Below are 14,254 nucleotides of genomic sequence, written 5' to 3' on the forward strand. Positions count from 1 at the left end.
AACATTTTTTGAGGTTATGAGGAAAGAAATATTACAACTTCCACAGGACTTATCTAATAAACAGAATTTAACCTTGACTGATAGAAGGGCATTGTCTGATTTGAGGTCCAACACTACTTTTTTGATTAAAATGGTGGATAAGGGGGGCAATGTTGTTCTCTGGCCCACTGAACTGTATGTCAGTGAAGCTAGGAGACAACTGGACAATCAAGACTATTATTACAAACTGCCTTCCGATCCAACAACTGTTTTTAATCGAAAACTTGATTGATTATTACAGGTGGCATTCGATGAAGGTGTAATTACCAAACCAGAGAGAGATTACATCTTTGTCAAAAAACCAGTTGTACCTACTTTCTATTTGTTGCCTAAGGTGCATAAAAATTTATTGTGTCCACCTGGTAGGCCCATTGTGGCTGGTGTTGGGGGCCTCGGTGAGAAAGCCTGTCTGTACCTAGATTTTTTCCTTCAACCCTTGGTGTTGGAATTACCATTATATTTGAGGGATTCTTTGGATTTAATCCATAAAATAAGTTCAATTAAAGTACGTGAGTCAGTACTATTGATAACTATTGATGTTGAATCCCTCTATATGAACAATCCGCACCATCTGGGACTAAGGGCCGTTGAGTATTTTTTGAGTCGACAGGATAATTGTGATTCAGGTCACAATGATTGTCTTTTGGGTCTATTAAAATTTATTTTACACACAATTATTTTTTATTTGATTTGACTTTTTTCGACAGATATCCGGTACCGCGATGGGTGCCCGTTGTGCTCCGTCTTTCGCTAACCTTTTTCTGGGTTGGTGGGAGGCAGAGCATGTGTACCCATCATCAATTTTCAAGGAACATGTATTTTTATGGTTTCGTTTCATTGACGATATTTTTTTGATTTGGACGGGCACTGTTCAAGACTTTGAGAGTTACATTGGTTCACTGAATCAGGATCCTTTTAACATCCACTTGACTCATCATGTTTCTGTTTCTGCTGTAGATTTTCTGGATCTCAGGCTCTCTCTCCGTGGCAACCAGATTTGCACCAATCTTTTTCGTAAAGCAACGGCAACGAATAGTCTTTTGGACTATAGAAGTTTCCATCCGGAACATCTAAATTGGGGTATACCCTACGGACAGTTCGCGAGATTGCGCCGTAATTGCACAGAATTTGAGGGCTTTAGGACTCATTCTAAGGATCTTTCTAGACGTTTACGTGAACAGCACTATACATGATCCACAATAGGTCAAGCTTATCGCAGGGTCACGTCTGTCACTCGTGATGATCTTTTGAAGCCTACCCCGCGTGTTGTGAATGATCAGATTAGATTTATCACTATGTTTCATAACCAGTGGGACAGGGTTAAAAAACTTTTTGAAACCCATTGGTCTATTCTGAAAACGGATGTGCGTATTTCAAATTTGCTACCAGAGAGACCTTTACTCACTGCCCGGAGGGCCCCGAATCTTTGTGACTCTCTCGTGAGAAGTCACGTTGTGAAACCAACTGTTAGGACCCAGTCAGGTGTTCGCATACGGGGCTCTTTTCCGTGTGGGGAGTGTAATGTGTGTGGCTTTATGGTACGTACTAATTGCTTTACAAATTCACAGGATGGGCGTAAATAGAAGTTGAAGGATTACATCAACTGTAAAACCCACCATGTTGTTTATGCGTTGGTGTGTCCATGTCCTAAATTATACATTGGACAGACCTCTCAAGAATTGCGCAAGCGTGTGCAGCAGCACACTTCCAATGTCAATTTGGCAAGGACAGACTTGACTAAGGGTAAGACTTTGACCTCAGTGGCCTCCCATTTTTTGGAGTGCCAGAATGGACAGCTCATGGGTCTCACAGTTGTGGAATTACAGAAGGTCAAACCGAATATTCGAAAGTCAGATCGCCAGGGGGAACTTTTGCGCATGGAATCTAGGTGGATCTTTCAACTGAATTCGGTCACACCTGGGGGCATAAATGAGTATTTGTCTTTTACTGGTTTTCTCATGACATTTTTTCAAAAGTTTTTTTTTTCTCCATTTCTATTGTTGATCATGTTTTTTGAAAATATTCCACCTTTTAGCTCCTCATTAAGATACATTGTGCTGTGTTTGCAAGTAACGTGTCTCTTTCTTACTGATTTTAATGTGGTACTTGGATCATTGTATTGGTTCATGACCTTAGTTTTGAGTTTTTCAATTGCACATATATGGGGGGTAATTCCCATAGGTGTGTTTTAGGTTTGAACACGCTAATCCATCTTTGTATGGACAGACTAGTTTATGTGACTACACATGGGTTTTGCATATTGAAGTGACATAGTAGTGTGTCCCCCTATTTGTGATGTGGAACTTTGGCATTATTATGTGTAGCGTTATGTGTGGACATTTCATTGCATTTGTTGGAATATATGGCCTGCTGCTTATTTGTATTGCAAGCATACTATAAACTCATGATTTGACGCGCAGGTTTGTCCTTTGCACATGCGCAATAACTCTGTAAGCACGTCATCGTCGTCTTCTTGGATTTCAAGCGCTTTATTTATTATTTTTTTTAAGGCTTGATGTGTGGGTTTGTCTTCTGCGTTTGCGCAATAATTCGCTGCCTGTATCTATTGCTTTTATTATGCAAGCGCGTCATTCTTTTGTGCCTGGACCGCAGGCACGTCGTCTTTCAGGGCCTGATACGCAGGTTTGTTTACCGCGTACACGCGGTGATTTAGTACCTACATATATTGCTTTCATTATTTAAGCGTGTCATCCTCCTGTGCATGGAACCTGGTTCAATTCTCTGCGTATGTGCAGTAACCCGATACATACACACATTACCCTCATCACACAGCAGATGCCGCACTCAGGTGACGGCGCTTGCTGTAGTGATTGCAATTGCACTACATAAGGGGCTTGTGGATACAACTGGCTACTTCCCCTGACGAAGCTGCAGGTTGCAGCGACACGCGTTGGGTGCTGGCAGGCAGTGTGATCTCCCTCGGTAAATATTATATGATTCTTATTGACTGCTTTTTTTTTTCTCTTTTTTTTTTTTTACATGGATGGAATGATTTTTGTTCATTACATGGCTCTGTCTGAACACATTATTACTATGTAAAATTGACATTGTCTCTTTTCACCCACATCTGTGTATCAGGCACATTGCCTCTTGTGTATTAAGATTCAGGTCCACTTGGCATAATTGTTCACTTTATTGTGAAATCATATATTATATATTGGCTATAGTTTCGACCTTCTTTTGGAGATAAGAGACAAACAAATAAATTAGGTAATCCAATATATCAACTTTCACACTTGCTGGGAGAAAAAAGCATTGTTGAGATTTAATGTTACTTGTTACATCATGTCATGTATGCTTTATTTACATATTCATGCTCTTATTTCACCTGCCCACCCTCTCCATTTTGGTGTTTTTTAATTGTTTTTATCATGTATTCGGCCTTCCTGGCATTTGTTTGATTGCTAAAAGTCCTTTTTGAATATCCACATCTGGCTGTGAGTGCGCTTTTTCTGTGCTTCTTTTTCTTTTTTTTTTTCCCTTGGTATCTTTGGCACTGTGCTGCACCCAGCTAAGTCATTCATGTGTTAAATATTGTGGTGCCCACCTAACACACATATTGGTTGTTCTGGGACCTGTAGTCCCACAAGTGTTTGTTTAGTATTAAGGGGGCTTACAGGGTTAGTCGGTGAGCTGGGCAGGACTGGCGAACCACACACACCTCCCACCTATGGGGGTGGCTACAGTGATATAATGTAACTGAGGTCTGAGGTCTGGTCACATGGTCAGTATGTAAGTTTCTGGATGGCCTGTGTGTTGGAACGTCCTGGGAGTAGGACTGGATTTCTGAATAGCACATGGAGAGGCCATAGACCTGAAGGCCTGAGTGTTAGAAGGTCTTAGGTGGACAGATGTCCTGAAGAGCACATGGAGAGGCCATGTATTTGCATAAACTGGGATGTCATTGCGTTGGGGAAGCTACCGTCCTTCTGAGAGTCTTGAACTGTTGGGTGGCCTGGTGAGCAAGGCATTGTCCGGGCCGGTGATCCCAGTTAGGCAGCGTCCCTGGGAACCAGGACTGATAGGAGGTCAAGCATGTGCAGCAGGAGCTCCTGTAGGGTAACTGCAGACAAAGAGGTTACTATGAGTTGTGCGGTCATCCATGGTAACTGGACGAAGTTTGGTCCAGCGTGATTAGAGACTGGGATCTAATGTCGGGTAGTGCTATATGAGTAGAGACATTGATACAGGGCATGGACACCCCTGGGAACAAGTCAGAAGAGGACTGGCGGGTGTAGTGTCTGTCAAATGAAGGAAGCCGTATATTAGCAACTATATGTGACGTATGTGTTGTATAAACAGTGGTTTATGAGTGAATAATAAACCACATGGACTGTTTAATGGAGAAAATCGTTCCTGTGTGACTGAATCCCGTGGCCAAGCGAGTGTCCCCCAACATGTTCAGTAAGCGCTGTCTTACAGTATGCAAAATAAGTCCGCACTCAGAATGAGAAAAACTGTCTCTTTAAAGTCACCTACAGGTAAGTACACTGTAAGTAAATGTCAAATCTTTGAATCATGATGACATTGAATGACTTAAAAAGATCCCCTTCAGAGGTATGTTCACATATCTTATTTATGCGGATTTTGATGTAGAATTTGCACCAAAATCAAAGTCAATAGATGCTTCAAATCCACATATTTTAAGTGTCCCATTCATTTACAAAAACTGCTTCAAAATTTTTCACACTTTTTTTATGTGCGTTATTTAGCCTGAAAAACCCAAGTTAGGCTAGTTTCACACTAGCGTTTATTCGATGCAGCGCACGGCGCCACTAAGCCCCGCCCCCTGCAGGCCCCTGCCCGCCCCATCCGGTCATCGCCGCCTACTATCGCACATGGACGCTTGCGATCTGCGCACCCTATCTTTAGCATAGGGTGCGCAGATCGTGCGCTAGTAGGATTTTGGTGTGCGCTGCGCATTTTTGAAGGTGCACCGAGCACGCCAAAATGCAATATGGTGCGCTCGGCGCACATGGGCGCACCTTCAAAAGTGCGCAGCGCACGCCAAAATCCTACTAGCACGCGGCCAGCGCACGATCTGCGTACCCTATGCTAAAGATAGGGTGCGCAGATCGCAAGCATCCATGTGCGATAGTAGGCGGCGATGACCGGATGGGGCGGGCAGGGAGCCGGCAGGGGGCGGGGCTTAGCGGCGCCGTGCGCTGCGTCGAATAAACGCTAGTGTGAAAGTAGCCTTAGGCTACTTTCACACTTGCGTTTTTTTGCTGCGCGTTTTTTGCGCACACAAACGCATGAAAAAAATGCATCATGCGTTTGTGTGCGTTTTTTGAGGGTTTTGGTGCATTTAAAAAAAAGCATGCTTTTTTTGCGCATACGTGCGCATTACAATGCGCACCCATAGACTATAATGGGTGTTTTGCTGTAAAAAAACCCGCATTGTGTGCACATGCGTTTTTTTGGGACAAGTCGGCCGCACAAAAAATGCAACAGGATGCATTTTGTGCGCCCGAGCGCACACTACAAAAAAACGCATGCGCATACAAACGCGTACAAACGCATGTCTATGCGCACCCATGCTAAAGTATAGGGAAAAAACGCATGCTTTTTTTGCGCTAAAAAACAGCGCAAAAAACGCAAGTGTGAAGCCAGCCTTAAAAACATCTGTGTAAACAAACCCTATTATTGCTTTCCATCTATTTAAATGTATACCACTGACTGACAGGCCACCAGAAAATAATGTGAACACTTTAGTGCTATGAAGATTATGGATCTGTCCTCTTGTTATTTAATATGTGCTTGTCACTGTTCAATCAGCTTATTATAATTGTTATTATTGTTCTTTTTTCCAGCGTGACAAATTGAATGCTGTGAAAATTGATGAGAACAAATGTAGCAAAACCGAACCAGCTGCTGAAATAGAAAAAACAGCGGTTGTCCTCACGCTGAAAAATGAAGTTGGAGGATTACTACAAAGTTTAAAAATCTTTAAGGTGGGTTTCCATCAATTGCATACTAAAGAGAAAGAAAACAATTTTCATCTCACTGCTCACAATTAGCAATTATTATTGAACTGAGATTACTGCTAAACTATTTTAGTTTGGTACATAGCTAAAAAAAGGTTTTATTTTCTATTATTATTTTAGTTTTATTTCACAGCCATATAAACTGTTACCTTAGGAATTTTGATTTATTGCACTAATTAATCTAAAATGATTAAGAATTAAGAAGCACTTTTGCAAGTAAAGTTGATTAAAACTATCTATTTTATGTCTACAGCTACTATGCAGACCTATGCATCTCTATGGTTACAGACTTAAAAAAACAAAACACTGAGTTCTATGAACCTGTAGGCATACTCCCTCCCATCTGTCCTGGAATTCACTGCAACATTCTATAAATTCCCTGCATAATAAGTTAGCATGTAAATATATTATTAAATTAGGGTCATGTTCACAGATTCAGTATTTGGTCAGTATTTTATATAAGGATTGGGTGAAAAATGCAAATGTGGTGCATGTGTTTCTTAGAAACACCTGAAAGATTAACAAACTTTCTGATAGTTTTGAGTACTATAAGGGGTGTGTTTTTTTTTAATGAAATCAATGTTGGAGTTATCACAACATATAGTTATTACAAAGTCACTTAAAAAGTCAAAAAATCCCAAAAGGTATAAACTGGGCTATAAATTGGTGTGCATGCAACGTGTAAACAAACGTTCACACTGGCCACTGAACAGAAAAAACAAAGACAGAAACATAATGATTAAATGCCCTGTGTAACAACCCTGCTGGGATCACTGCATGACCTCCCATCCCCCACACACCCACTTACTCACTGCTCCAGGCCATGCTGTGACTTCTGTCTGCTGCCAGCTCCATGCTGTGTGCCTCTTGCTTCCTCCCTTCTCTCTGCATGCTTCCTAGCTGTGTGCATAGGGGGCGGCGCCAGAACTCTCTGGTTCTTATGGAATCAGGGTGCAACTGTCTAATCTGTCCCTGACCAATTACCAAGAGGCCTCTAGTATTTAGGGCAGCTCCACCCAGTGGAATCTGCCTGTGCAATGTCTTAACTCAGTTAGTGTCTTGCTACTGAGTGGCCAGGTCCTGTCCTGTGTTTTGCCTTCTCTGGAGGCTTGATTCCTAGCTTTGCCTTGTACCTCTCTATCCGCCCTCCAGGAGGCAGAATATCCTGGTCTCTGTGCCATTGCTCCTGACCTTGTCTCCTACTTGTCTGTTATGATTGGCTCACCGAGGAGGAAAGCAAGACCAAGCTAAGCCACAGAAAGCCAGAGAGGTTGGTAACTAAGCGGATTGCAGAACCCTTAACCTAGCTACACAACTAGGAGTAGCCGTGGAGCGTACCTACGATGATCCTAGATGCCTCGACACAGCTGGAGAACTAAATAAGCCTAAAGCAAGAAAGGGGAAATCTAAACTGCCCCAGAGCAGACCCCAAAGGAATAGATAGCCCCCAAACATATATTGTCGGTGAGACAAGATGAAAACACAAACGCAGGTAGAAAAATAGACTGAGCAAACGATGGGGCCCACACTAACTAGTCAGGACAGGAAAGGAAAGACTCTGTCTGCAATCACGCAAAAAACCCTGCAAAAAATGGCCAACACATCTGATAGAAAAATACTGAAGTCACTAACCTTCGCCCACTATATCAGCACTCTGGTATATTCTGAAAGCAGAGCAAAAAGAGGCCAATCTAATAAGGGACAAAAACTTACTGGCACAAGCAGTAACATAAGGATGGAAATTCAGCACAGCCCCAGCCGGAGCTGGCTGACCACACAAAACTGAAATAGACAAAACCAGATCAAATGTGAACAATAGCAAAAGACCACTTAGCTGAGCATGCAGGGACTGACCTGGAAAATAAGACCTCAGGAGGCAGGAAAAAAATCACCAGCAGGGATAGAGAGTCGGCTGTCTTAAATCCAGTCAGAAACTCCAGATCTCCAGTCATCCTCCTCATTATCAGGTGGCAGGCCTCTGTTAATTATATCAGCTCCATTACCTCCAGTAACCACCAGAGGGAGCCCGGAAAGAGAACTCGCGACCCCTCTGTCAATACAACCAGCTCCACTACCTTCACTAGTAGCCAGAAAGCGAATTCACAAGAGTACCCCCCTTGATGAGGGGTCACCGAACCATCATCCACGCCACCAGTCCGATCAGGATGGGCCCGGTGAAGAGCACGAACCAATCTATCGGTATGAATGTCAGAAGCAGAGACCCAAGAATTATCCTCCTGGCCATAACCCTTCCATTTAACCAAGTACTGGAGTCTCCGTCTAGCCAAGTGAGAATCCAATATTTTCTCTACCTCATAATCCACATTGCCTTTAACCAATACGGGGTCAGGAGGCACCGCCATAGGAACTACAGGCTCCACAAACCTCTCCAACAGAGATTTATGAAACACGTTATGGATCTTAAACGTAACTGGAAGAGCCAATCGAAAAGAAACAGGACTAAGAATGTCGAAAATCTTATAAGGTCCAATGAATCTTGGCTTGAACTTTGGAGACGCAACCTTCATAGGAATATTCTGTGACGACAACCAAACCATATCACCCACTTTAAACCAGGGACCAATGGTCCTATGCCGGTTGGAAAACCGTTGGGCTATTTCCTGAGAGTGGGACAACTTATCCACCACTTGGTCCCAAATCTGCTGCATTCTCTCTACCACAGAGTCCACACTTGGGCAGGCTGAAGATTCCACTTGCCCTGAAGAAAATCGAGGATGAAACCCAAAGTTACAGAAAAAGGGTGACATCAAAGTGGCAGAACTAGCCTTATTGTTTAGCGTGAATTCAGCCAAGGGCAAAAATGAGACCCAGTCATCCTGATCAGCAGATATAAAACATCTCAAATAGGACTCCAAAGTCTGGTTTGTTCTCTCAGTCTGCCCATTGGTCTGAAGATGAAATGCAGAGGAGAAAGATAACTGAATTCCCAGTTTGGAACAAAAAGCTCTCCAAAATCTGGAAACAAACTGGACTCCTCTGTCAGACACAATGTTCTCAGGAATCCCATGCAACCGAACCACCTGTTGTAAAAACAAGGGCACCAACTCTGAAGATGGCAGCTTTGGGAGTGTACAAGATGGATCATCTTAGAAAATCTATCACAAATCACCCAGATAACAGTCATTCTCTGAGAGACAGGAAGATCAGAAATAAAATCAATTGAGATATGGGTCCATGGCCTCTTGGGCACCGGCAGGGGCATCAACAACCCACTAGAACGAGAACAGGGTTTAGACCGAGATGAAGTCCCACAGGACTGCACAAAGTTCCTGACATCACGAGATAAGGCAGGCCACCAAAAAGACCGACTCACCAAATCTCTGGTACCAAAAATACCTGGATGACCAGCCAACACAGAGCAATGAATTTCAGACATTACTCTCTTCCTCCACTGGTCAGGAACATACAATTTTCCCATAGGGCAACATTCACGTTAGTCCTCCTGAAATTCCTCCAGGGCACGTCTCAAATCAGGTGAGATGGCGGAAAGAACTACCCCCTCATTTAGAATGGTAATAGGCTCGGTCACAGTAAGATAATCCGCAAAGAAACTCCTAGAAAGGATGTCCGCCTTAACATTCTTAGTGCCTGGAAGAAAAGAGATGATAAATTTAAAACATGTGAAAAACAAGGTCCACCTAGCCTGTCTAGGATTCAAGCGTTTGGCTGATTCAAGATAAATCAAATTCTTGTTGGTGAGGACCAAAACTTGATGTCTAGCTCCCTCCAACCAATGTCTCCACTCTTCATATGCCCATTTCATGGCCAACAATTCCTGATTCCCCACGTCATAGTTACTTTCAGATGGGTAGAATTTTCGAGAAAAGAAGGCACAGGGATTCATTTTAGAAGTCACCGGATCTTTTTGGGACAAAACGGCTCCTGCACCAATCTCAGAAGCATCTACCTCCACCTGAAATGGGAGTGAGACATAAGGTTGCCGTAGAACCGGAGCAGAAGTGAATCTCCGCTTAAGCTCCTGAAATGCCGAGACTGCCTCTGGAGACCAATTCACCACATCAGTGCCCTTTTTTGTCAGATCAGTCAGTGGTTTGACAATACCAGAAAAATTACCTATAAATTTACGATAGAAATTAGCAAAACCCAAAAACTTCTGGAGAGCCTTCAAAGAAGTGGGCTGAACCCAATCATAAATGGCCTGTACCTTAGCCGGGTCCATTTCAATAGCCAACGGGGACAAAATAAATCCCAAAAATGAAATCCTCTGTACACCAAAGAGGCACTTCGATCCCTTAACATACAGGGAATTTTCCCTCAAAATCCAGAACACAGTCCGAACATGTTTCACATGAGAATCCCAATCACGGAAAAGATCAAAATATCATCCAGATAAATGATCAAAAACTTATCCACAAAGTCCCGTAAAATATCATTCATAAAAGATTGGAAGACAGAAAGGGCATTAGTGAGCCCAAAAGGCATCACCAGGTACTCAAAATGTCCCTCCGGAGTATTAAACGCCGTCTTCCGTTCATCCCCGTGCTTGATGCGAATAAGATTATACGCCCCCCTGAGGTCAAGCTTGGTAAACCAGCAGGCACTTTTAACTCTAGAAAATAAATCAGAAATCAGGGGTAATGGGTACTGATATTTAACAGTGATTTTGTTAAGGGAACGATAGTCAATACAAGGCCTTAATGAGCCATCTTTCTTGGCCACAAAAAACCCCCCAGCACCTAAAGGTGAAGAGGATGGTCTAATATGACCCTTCTCCAACGACTCCTTGATATAAGATCGCATAGCATCATGTTCGGGTACTGATAAGTTGCAAAGCCGACCCTTGGGAAATTTATACCCGGGCATTAACTCAAATGCACAGTCATAACTCCTATGAGGAGGCAAAGACGCAGACTTACTCTCATTAAATACATCAGAAAAATCAGCCAAATAATCAGGAATATCATGAGACTGGGGAGAGGTGGAGAAAACAGGAGTGTCACTAAGAACACACTGACAACCCCAACTCACCACAGACACAGATTTCCAATCCAAAACAGGATTATGAGTTTGCAACCATGGAAAACCCAGAACAATAGTATCATGCAAATTGTGCAACACCAAAAATTTACAATTTTCATGGTGGTCCGGGGCGACCCGCATTATCACCTGGGTCCAAAACTGGGGTTTATTCTCTGCCAAAGGCATAGCATCAATACCCCTCAAAGGGATAGGAGTCCGCAGAGGTATCATGGGAAAACCACAACATTTAGCAAAGTCTAAATCCATCAGATTCAAAGCTGCTCCTGAATCTACAAAAGCCTTGGCGGAAAATGTGGACAAGGAGCAGATCAGAGTAATTGCCAAAAAGAACTTAGGTTGTACACTGCCCACAGCAAATGTGTGCACAAAACGTTTTTCTCATTTAGGGCAGACAGAAATAGGATGAGAGGCGTCTCCACAGAAAAAAACACAGCTTATTACGCCTTCTAAACTCCTGACGTTGCACCCTAGACAAAACCCTATCACATTGCATGGGTTCAGACGTTTATTCAAAAGGCGGCAATGCCTCTCGTGTAGTTTTACGTTCACGTAAACGTTGATCAACTTGAATGGCTAATGACAAAGAATCATCAAGACCAGAGGGAACAGGAAATCCCACAATAACATCTTTTATGGTTTCTGCCAAACCCTTCCGAAAGAGCGCTGCTAAGGCACCATCATTCCATGTAGTAAGGACCACCCACGTTCGGAATGTTTGACAGTATAACTCTGCAGAATCCTGACCCTGGCTCAATGCCAATAGGGTTTTCTCAGCTTGATCAATAGCATTAGGTTCATCATACAACAACCCCAAGGCTTGAAAAAATGCATCCACATTAGTCAAAATAGGATCTTCAGGTGTCAGAGAAAAAGCCCAATCCTGGGGATCGCCGCGCAGCAAGGAGATGACAATTTTAACCTGCTGCACAGAGCTCCCCGATGAATTAGTCTTCAAGGCAAGAAATAGTTTACAATTATTCTTAAAATTCAAAAATTTAGACCGATCCCTAGAAAACACATCAGGAGTAGGGATTCTTGGTTCAACAGCAGATGATTGAGTGAGATAGGTGGAAATTCCCCGCACTTCAGCAGCGAGCTGCTCAACATGATCAGACAGTTGCTTAGTCTCCATTAAAGAAAAAATCCTCCTGTGGCCGCAGAGAAGAAGAGGAAAATATATATATATAAAAAAATAATTCTGACACTTTTTTTTTTCTTATTTTACAATTCTCGCCTGCTTTTGAGTACCCTAGAATCTGCAGTTTAGGCTGGTGATTCTGTTATGATTGGGTCACCAAGGAGGAAAGCAAGACCAAGCTAAGCCACAGAAAACCAGAGAGGTTGGTAACTAAGCAGATTGCAGACCCCTTATCCTAGCCACACAACTAGGAGTAGCCGTGGAGTGTACCTACGATGATCCTAGATGCCTCGACACAGCCGGAGAACTAAATAAGCCTAAAGAAAGAAAGGGGAAATCTAAACTGCCCCAGAGCAGACCCCCAAAGGAATAGATAGCCCCCAAACATATATTGTCGGTGAGACAAGATGAAAACACAAACGCAGGTAGGCAAATAGACTGAGCAAACGATGGGGCCCACACTAGCTAGTCAGGACAGGAAAGGAAAGACTCTGTCTGCAATCGCGCAAAAAACCCTGCAAAAAATGCACAACACGTCTGATAGAAAAATACTGAAGTCACTAGACTTCGCCCACTATATCAGCACTCTGGTATATTCTGAAAACAGAGCAAAAAGAGGCCAATCTAATAAGGGACAAAAACAAACTGGCACAAGCAGTAACATAAGGATGGAAATTCAGCACAGCCCCAGCCAGAGCTGGCTGACAACACAAAACTGGAATAGACAAAACCAGATCAAATGTGAACATTAGCAAAAGACCACTTAGCTGAGCATGCAGGGACTGAGCTGGAAACTAAGACCTCAGGAGGCAGGAAAAAATTCACCAGCAGGGATAGAGGGAGTCGGCTGTCTTAAATCCAGTCAGAAACTCCAGATCTCCAGTCATCCTCCTCATTGTCAGGTGGCAGGCCTCTGTTAATTAGATCCGCTCCATTACCTCCAGTAACCACCAGAGGGAGCCCGGAAAGAGAACTCGCGACCCCTCTGTCAATACAACCAGCTCCACTACCTTCACTAGTAACCAGAGGTAGGCCAGAAAGCGAATTCACAACGCTTGTCCGAGCCGCCCTCCAGGAGGCAGAATATCCTCGTCCCTGTGTCTTTGCTCCTGTACCTTGTCTTGTACCATTACCTTGTCTGAACTTAGTCCTACCTCTGTCTGTTGGTCTCCTCGTCTGCGGCTACTTTCCCTGCAGTGTCTATCCTTGTGTACTCTCCGTCTGCCTTTGCTCCGCACTCTTGCGGCTCTGCCTGCTCCATGCTCTTGTGACTCTGCCTGTGCGCTGTACTCTTGCGGCTCTGCTTGTGCGCCATACTCTTGAGGCTCTGCTTATGCTCCGCACTCTTGTGGCTCGGCCTTCTCAGTACCCTTGTAACTCTGCCTGTGCTCTGCACTCTTGCGGCTCTGTCTACTATGTACTCTTGCGGTTCTACCTGTGCCCCCCTTCCGCTGCTATGGAACCTCTTGTTGTATCTGCAGCTCCTCTCCGCAGTCTTGCGGTTCTCCTCCTGTGTGAACAGGTCTCTACCTGTTCCTTCATTCACCATTCCTTCTAGCCAGTACCAGTACCTGCACCTGCTGTGTGAACAGGTCTCTACCTATTCCTTACACCACTCCTGCCTGCCTGTGTCTCAGCCGTGCCTGCCTGCCCTGTGTCTCAGCCGTGCCTGCCTGCCCTGTGTCTCAGCCGTGCCTGCCTGCCCTGTGTCTCAGCCGTGCCTGCCTGCCCTGTGTCTCAGCCGTGCCCGCCTGCCCTGTGTCTCAGCTGTGCCCACCTGCCCTGTGTCTCAGCCGTGCCCTCCTGCCCTGTGTCTCAGCCGTGCCTGCCTGCCCTGTGTCTCAGCCATGCCCGCCTGCCTGCCTGTCAGTCGCACCTGTCCTAGTGTCCTGTCCCCCAGTGGGATCAGCAGCCACAGCCAGACACCACCCTGGAGTGGCACCAGGCAGCTACCTGCTGCACAAGCCTGACCTCACCATCAGAGGCTCCAGCGAAGACCGAGGTAGCTGTCTTAGTCACGCCCCTTCCAGGGTAGTCTGGTACAGTG

At 44.2% G+C, this 14,254-nt stretch overlaps 1 protein-coding gene across 1 annotated transcript in view; it reads left to right on the top strand.

Moving 5' to 3' along the window:
* The window catches only part of TPH2 (tryptophan hydroxylase 2), a 527,147-nt gene that overhangs the window by 51,956 nt on the left and 460,937 nt on the right, over positions 1-14,254 (top strand). Inside the window, exon 2 of the mRNA XM_073555538.1 lies at positions 5,874-6,014. Within this exon, the coding sequence (XP_073411639.1) occupies positions 5,874-6,014 (141 nt within the window). The remainder of the gene's footprint in view (positions 1-5,873; positions 6,015-14,254) is intronic.

This window comes from Dendrobates tinctorius, unplaced genomic scaffold, assembly GCF_039654945.1.
Source record: "Dendrobates tinctorius isolate UK_male_01 unplaced genomic scaffold, ASM3965494v1 ptg000224l, whole genome shotgun sequence".
Classification (NCBI taxonomy): domain Eukaryota; kingdom Metazoa; phylum Chordata; class Amphibia; order Anura; family Dendrobatidae; genus Dendrobates; species Dendrobates tinctorius.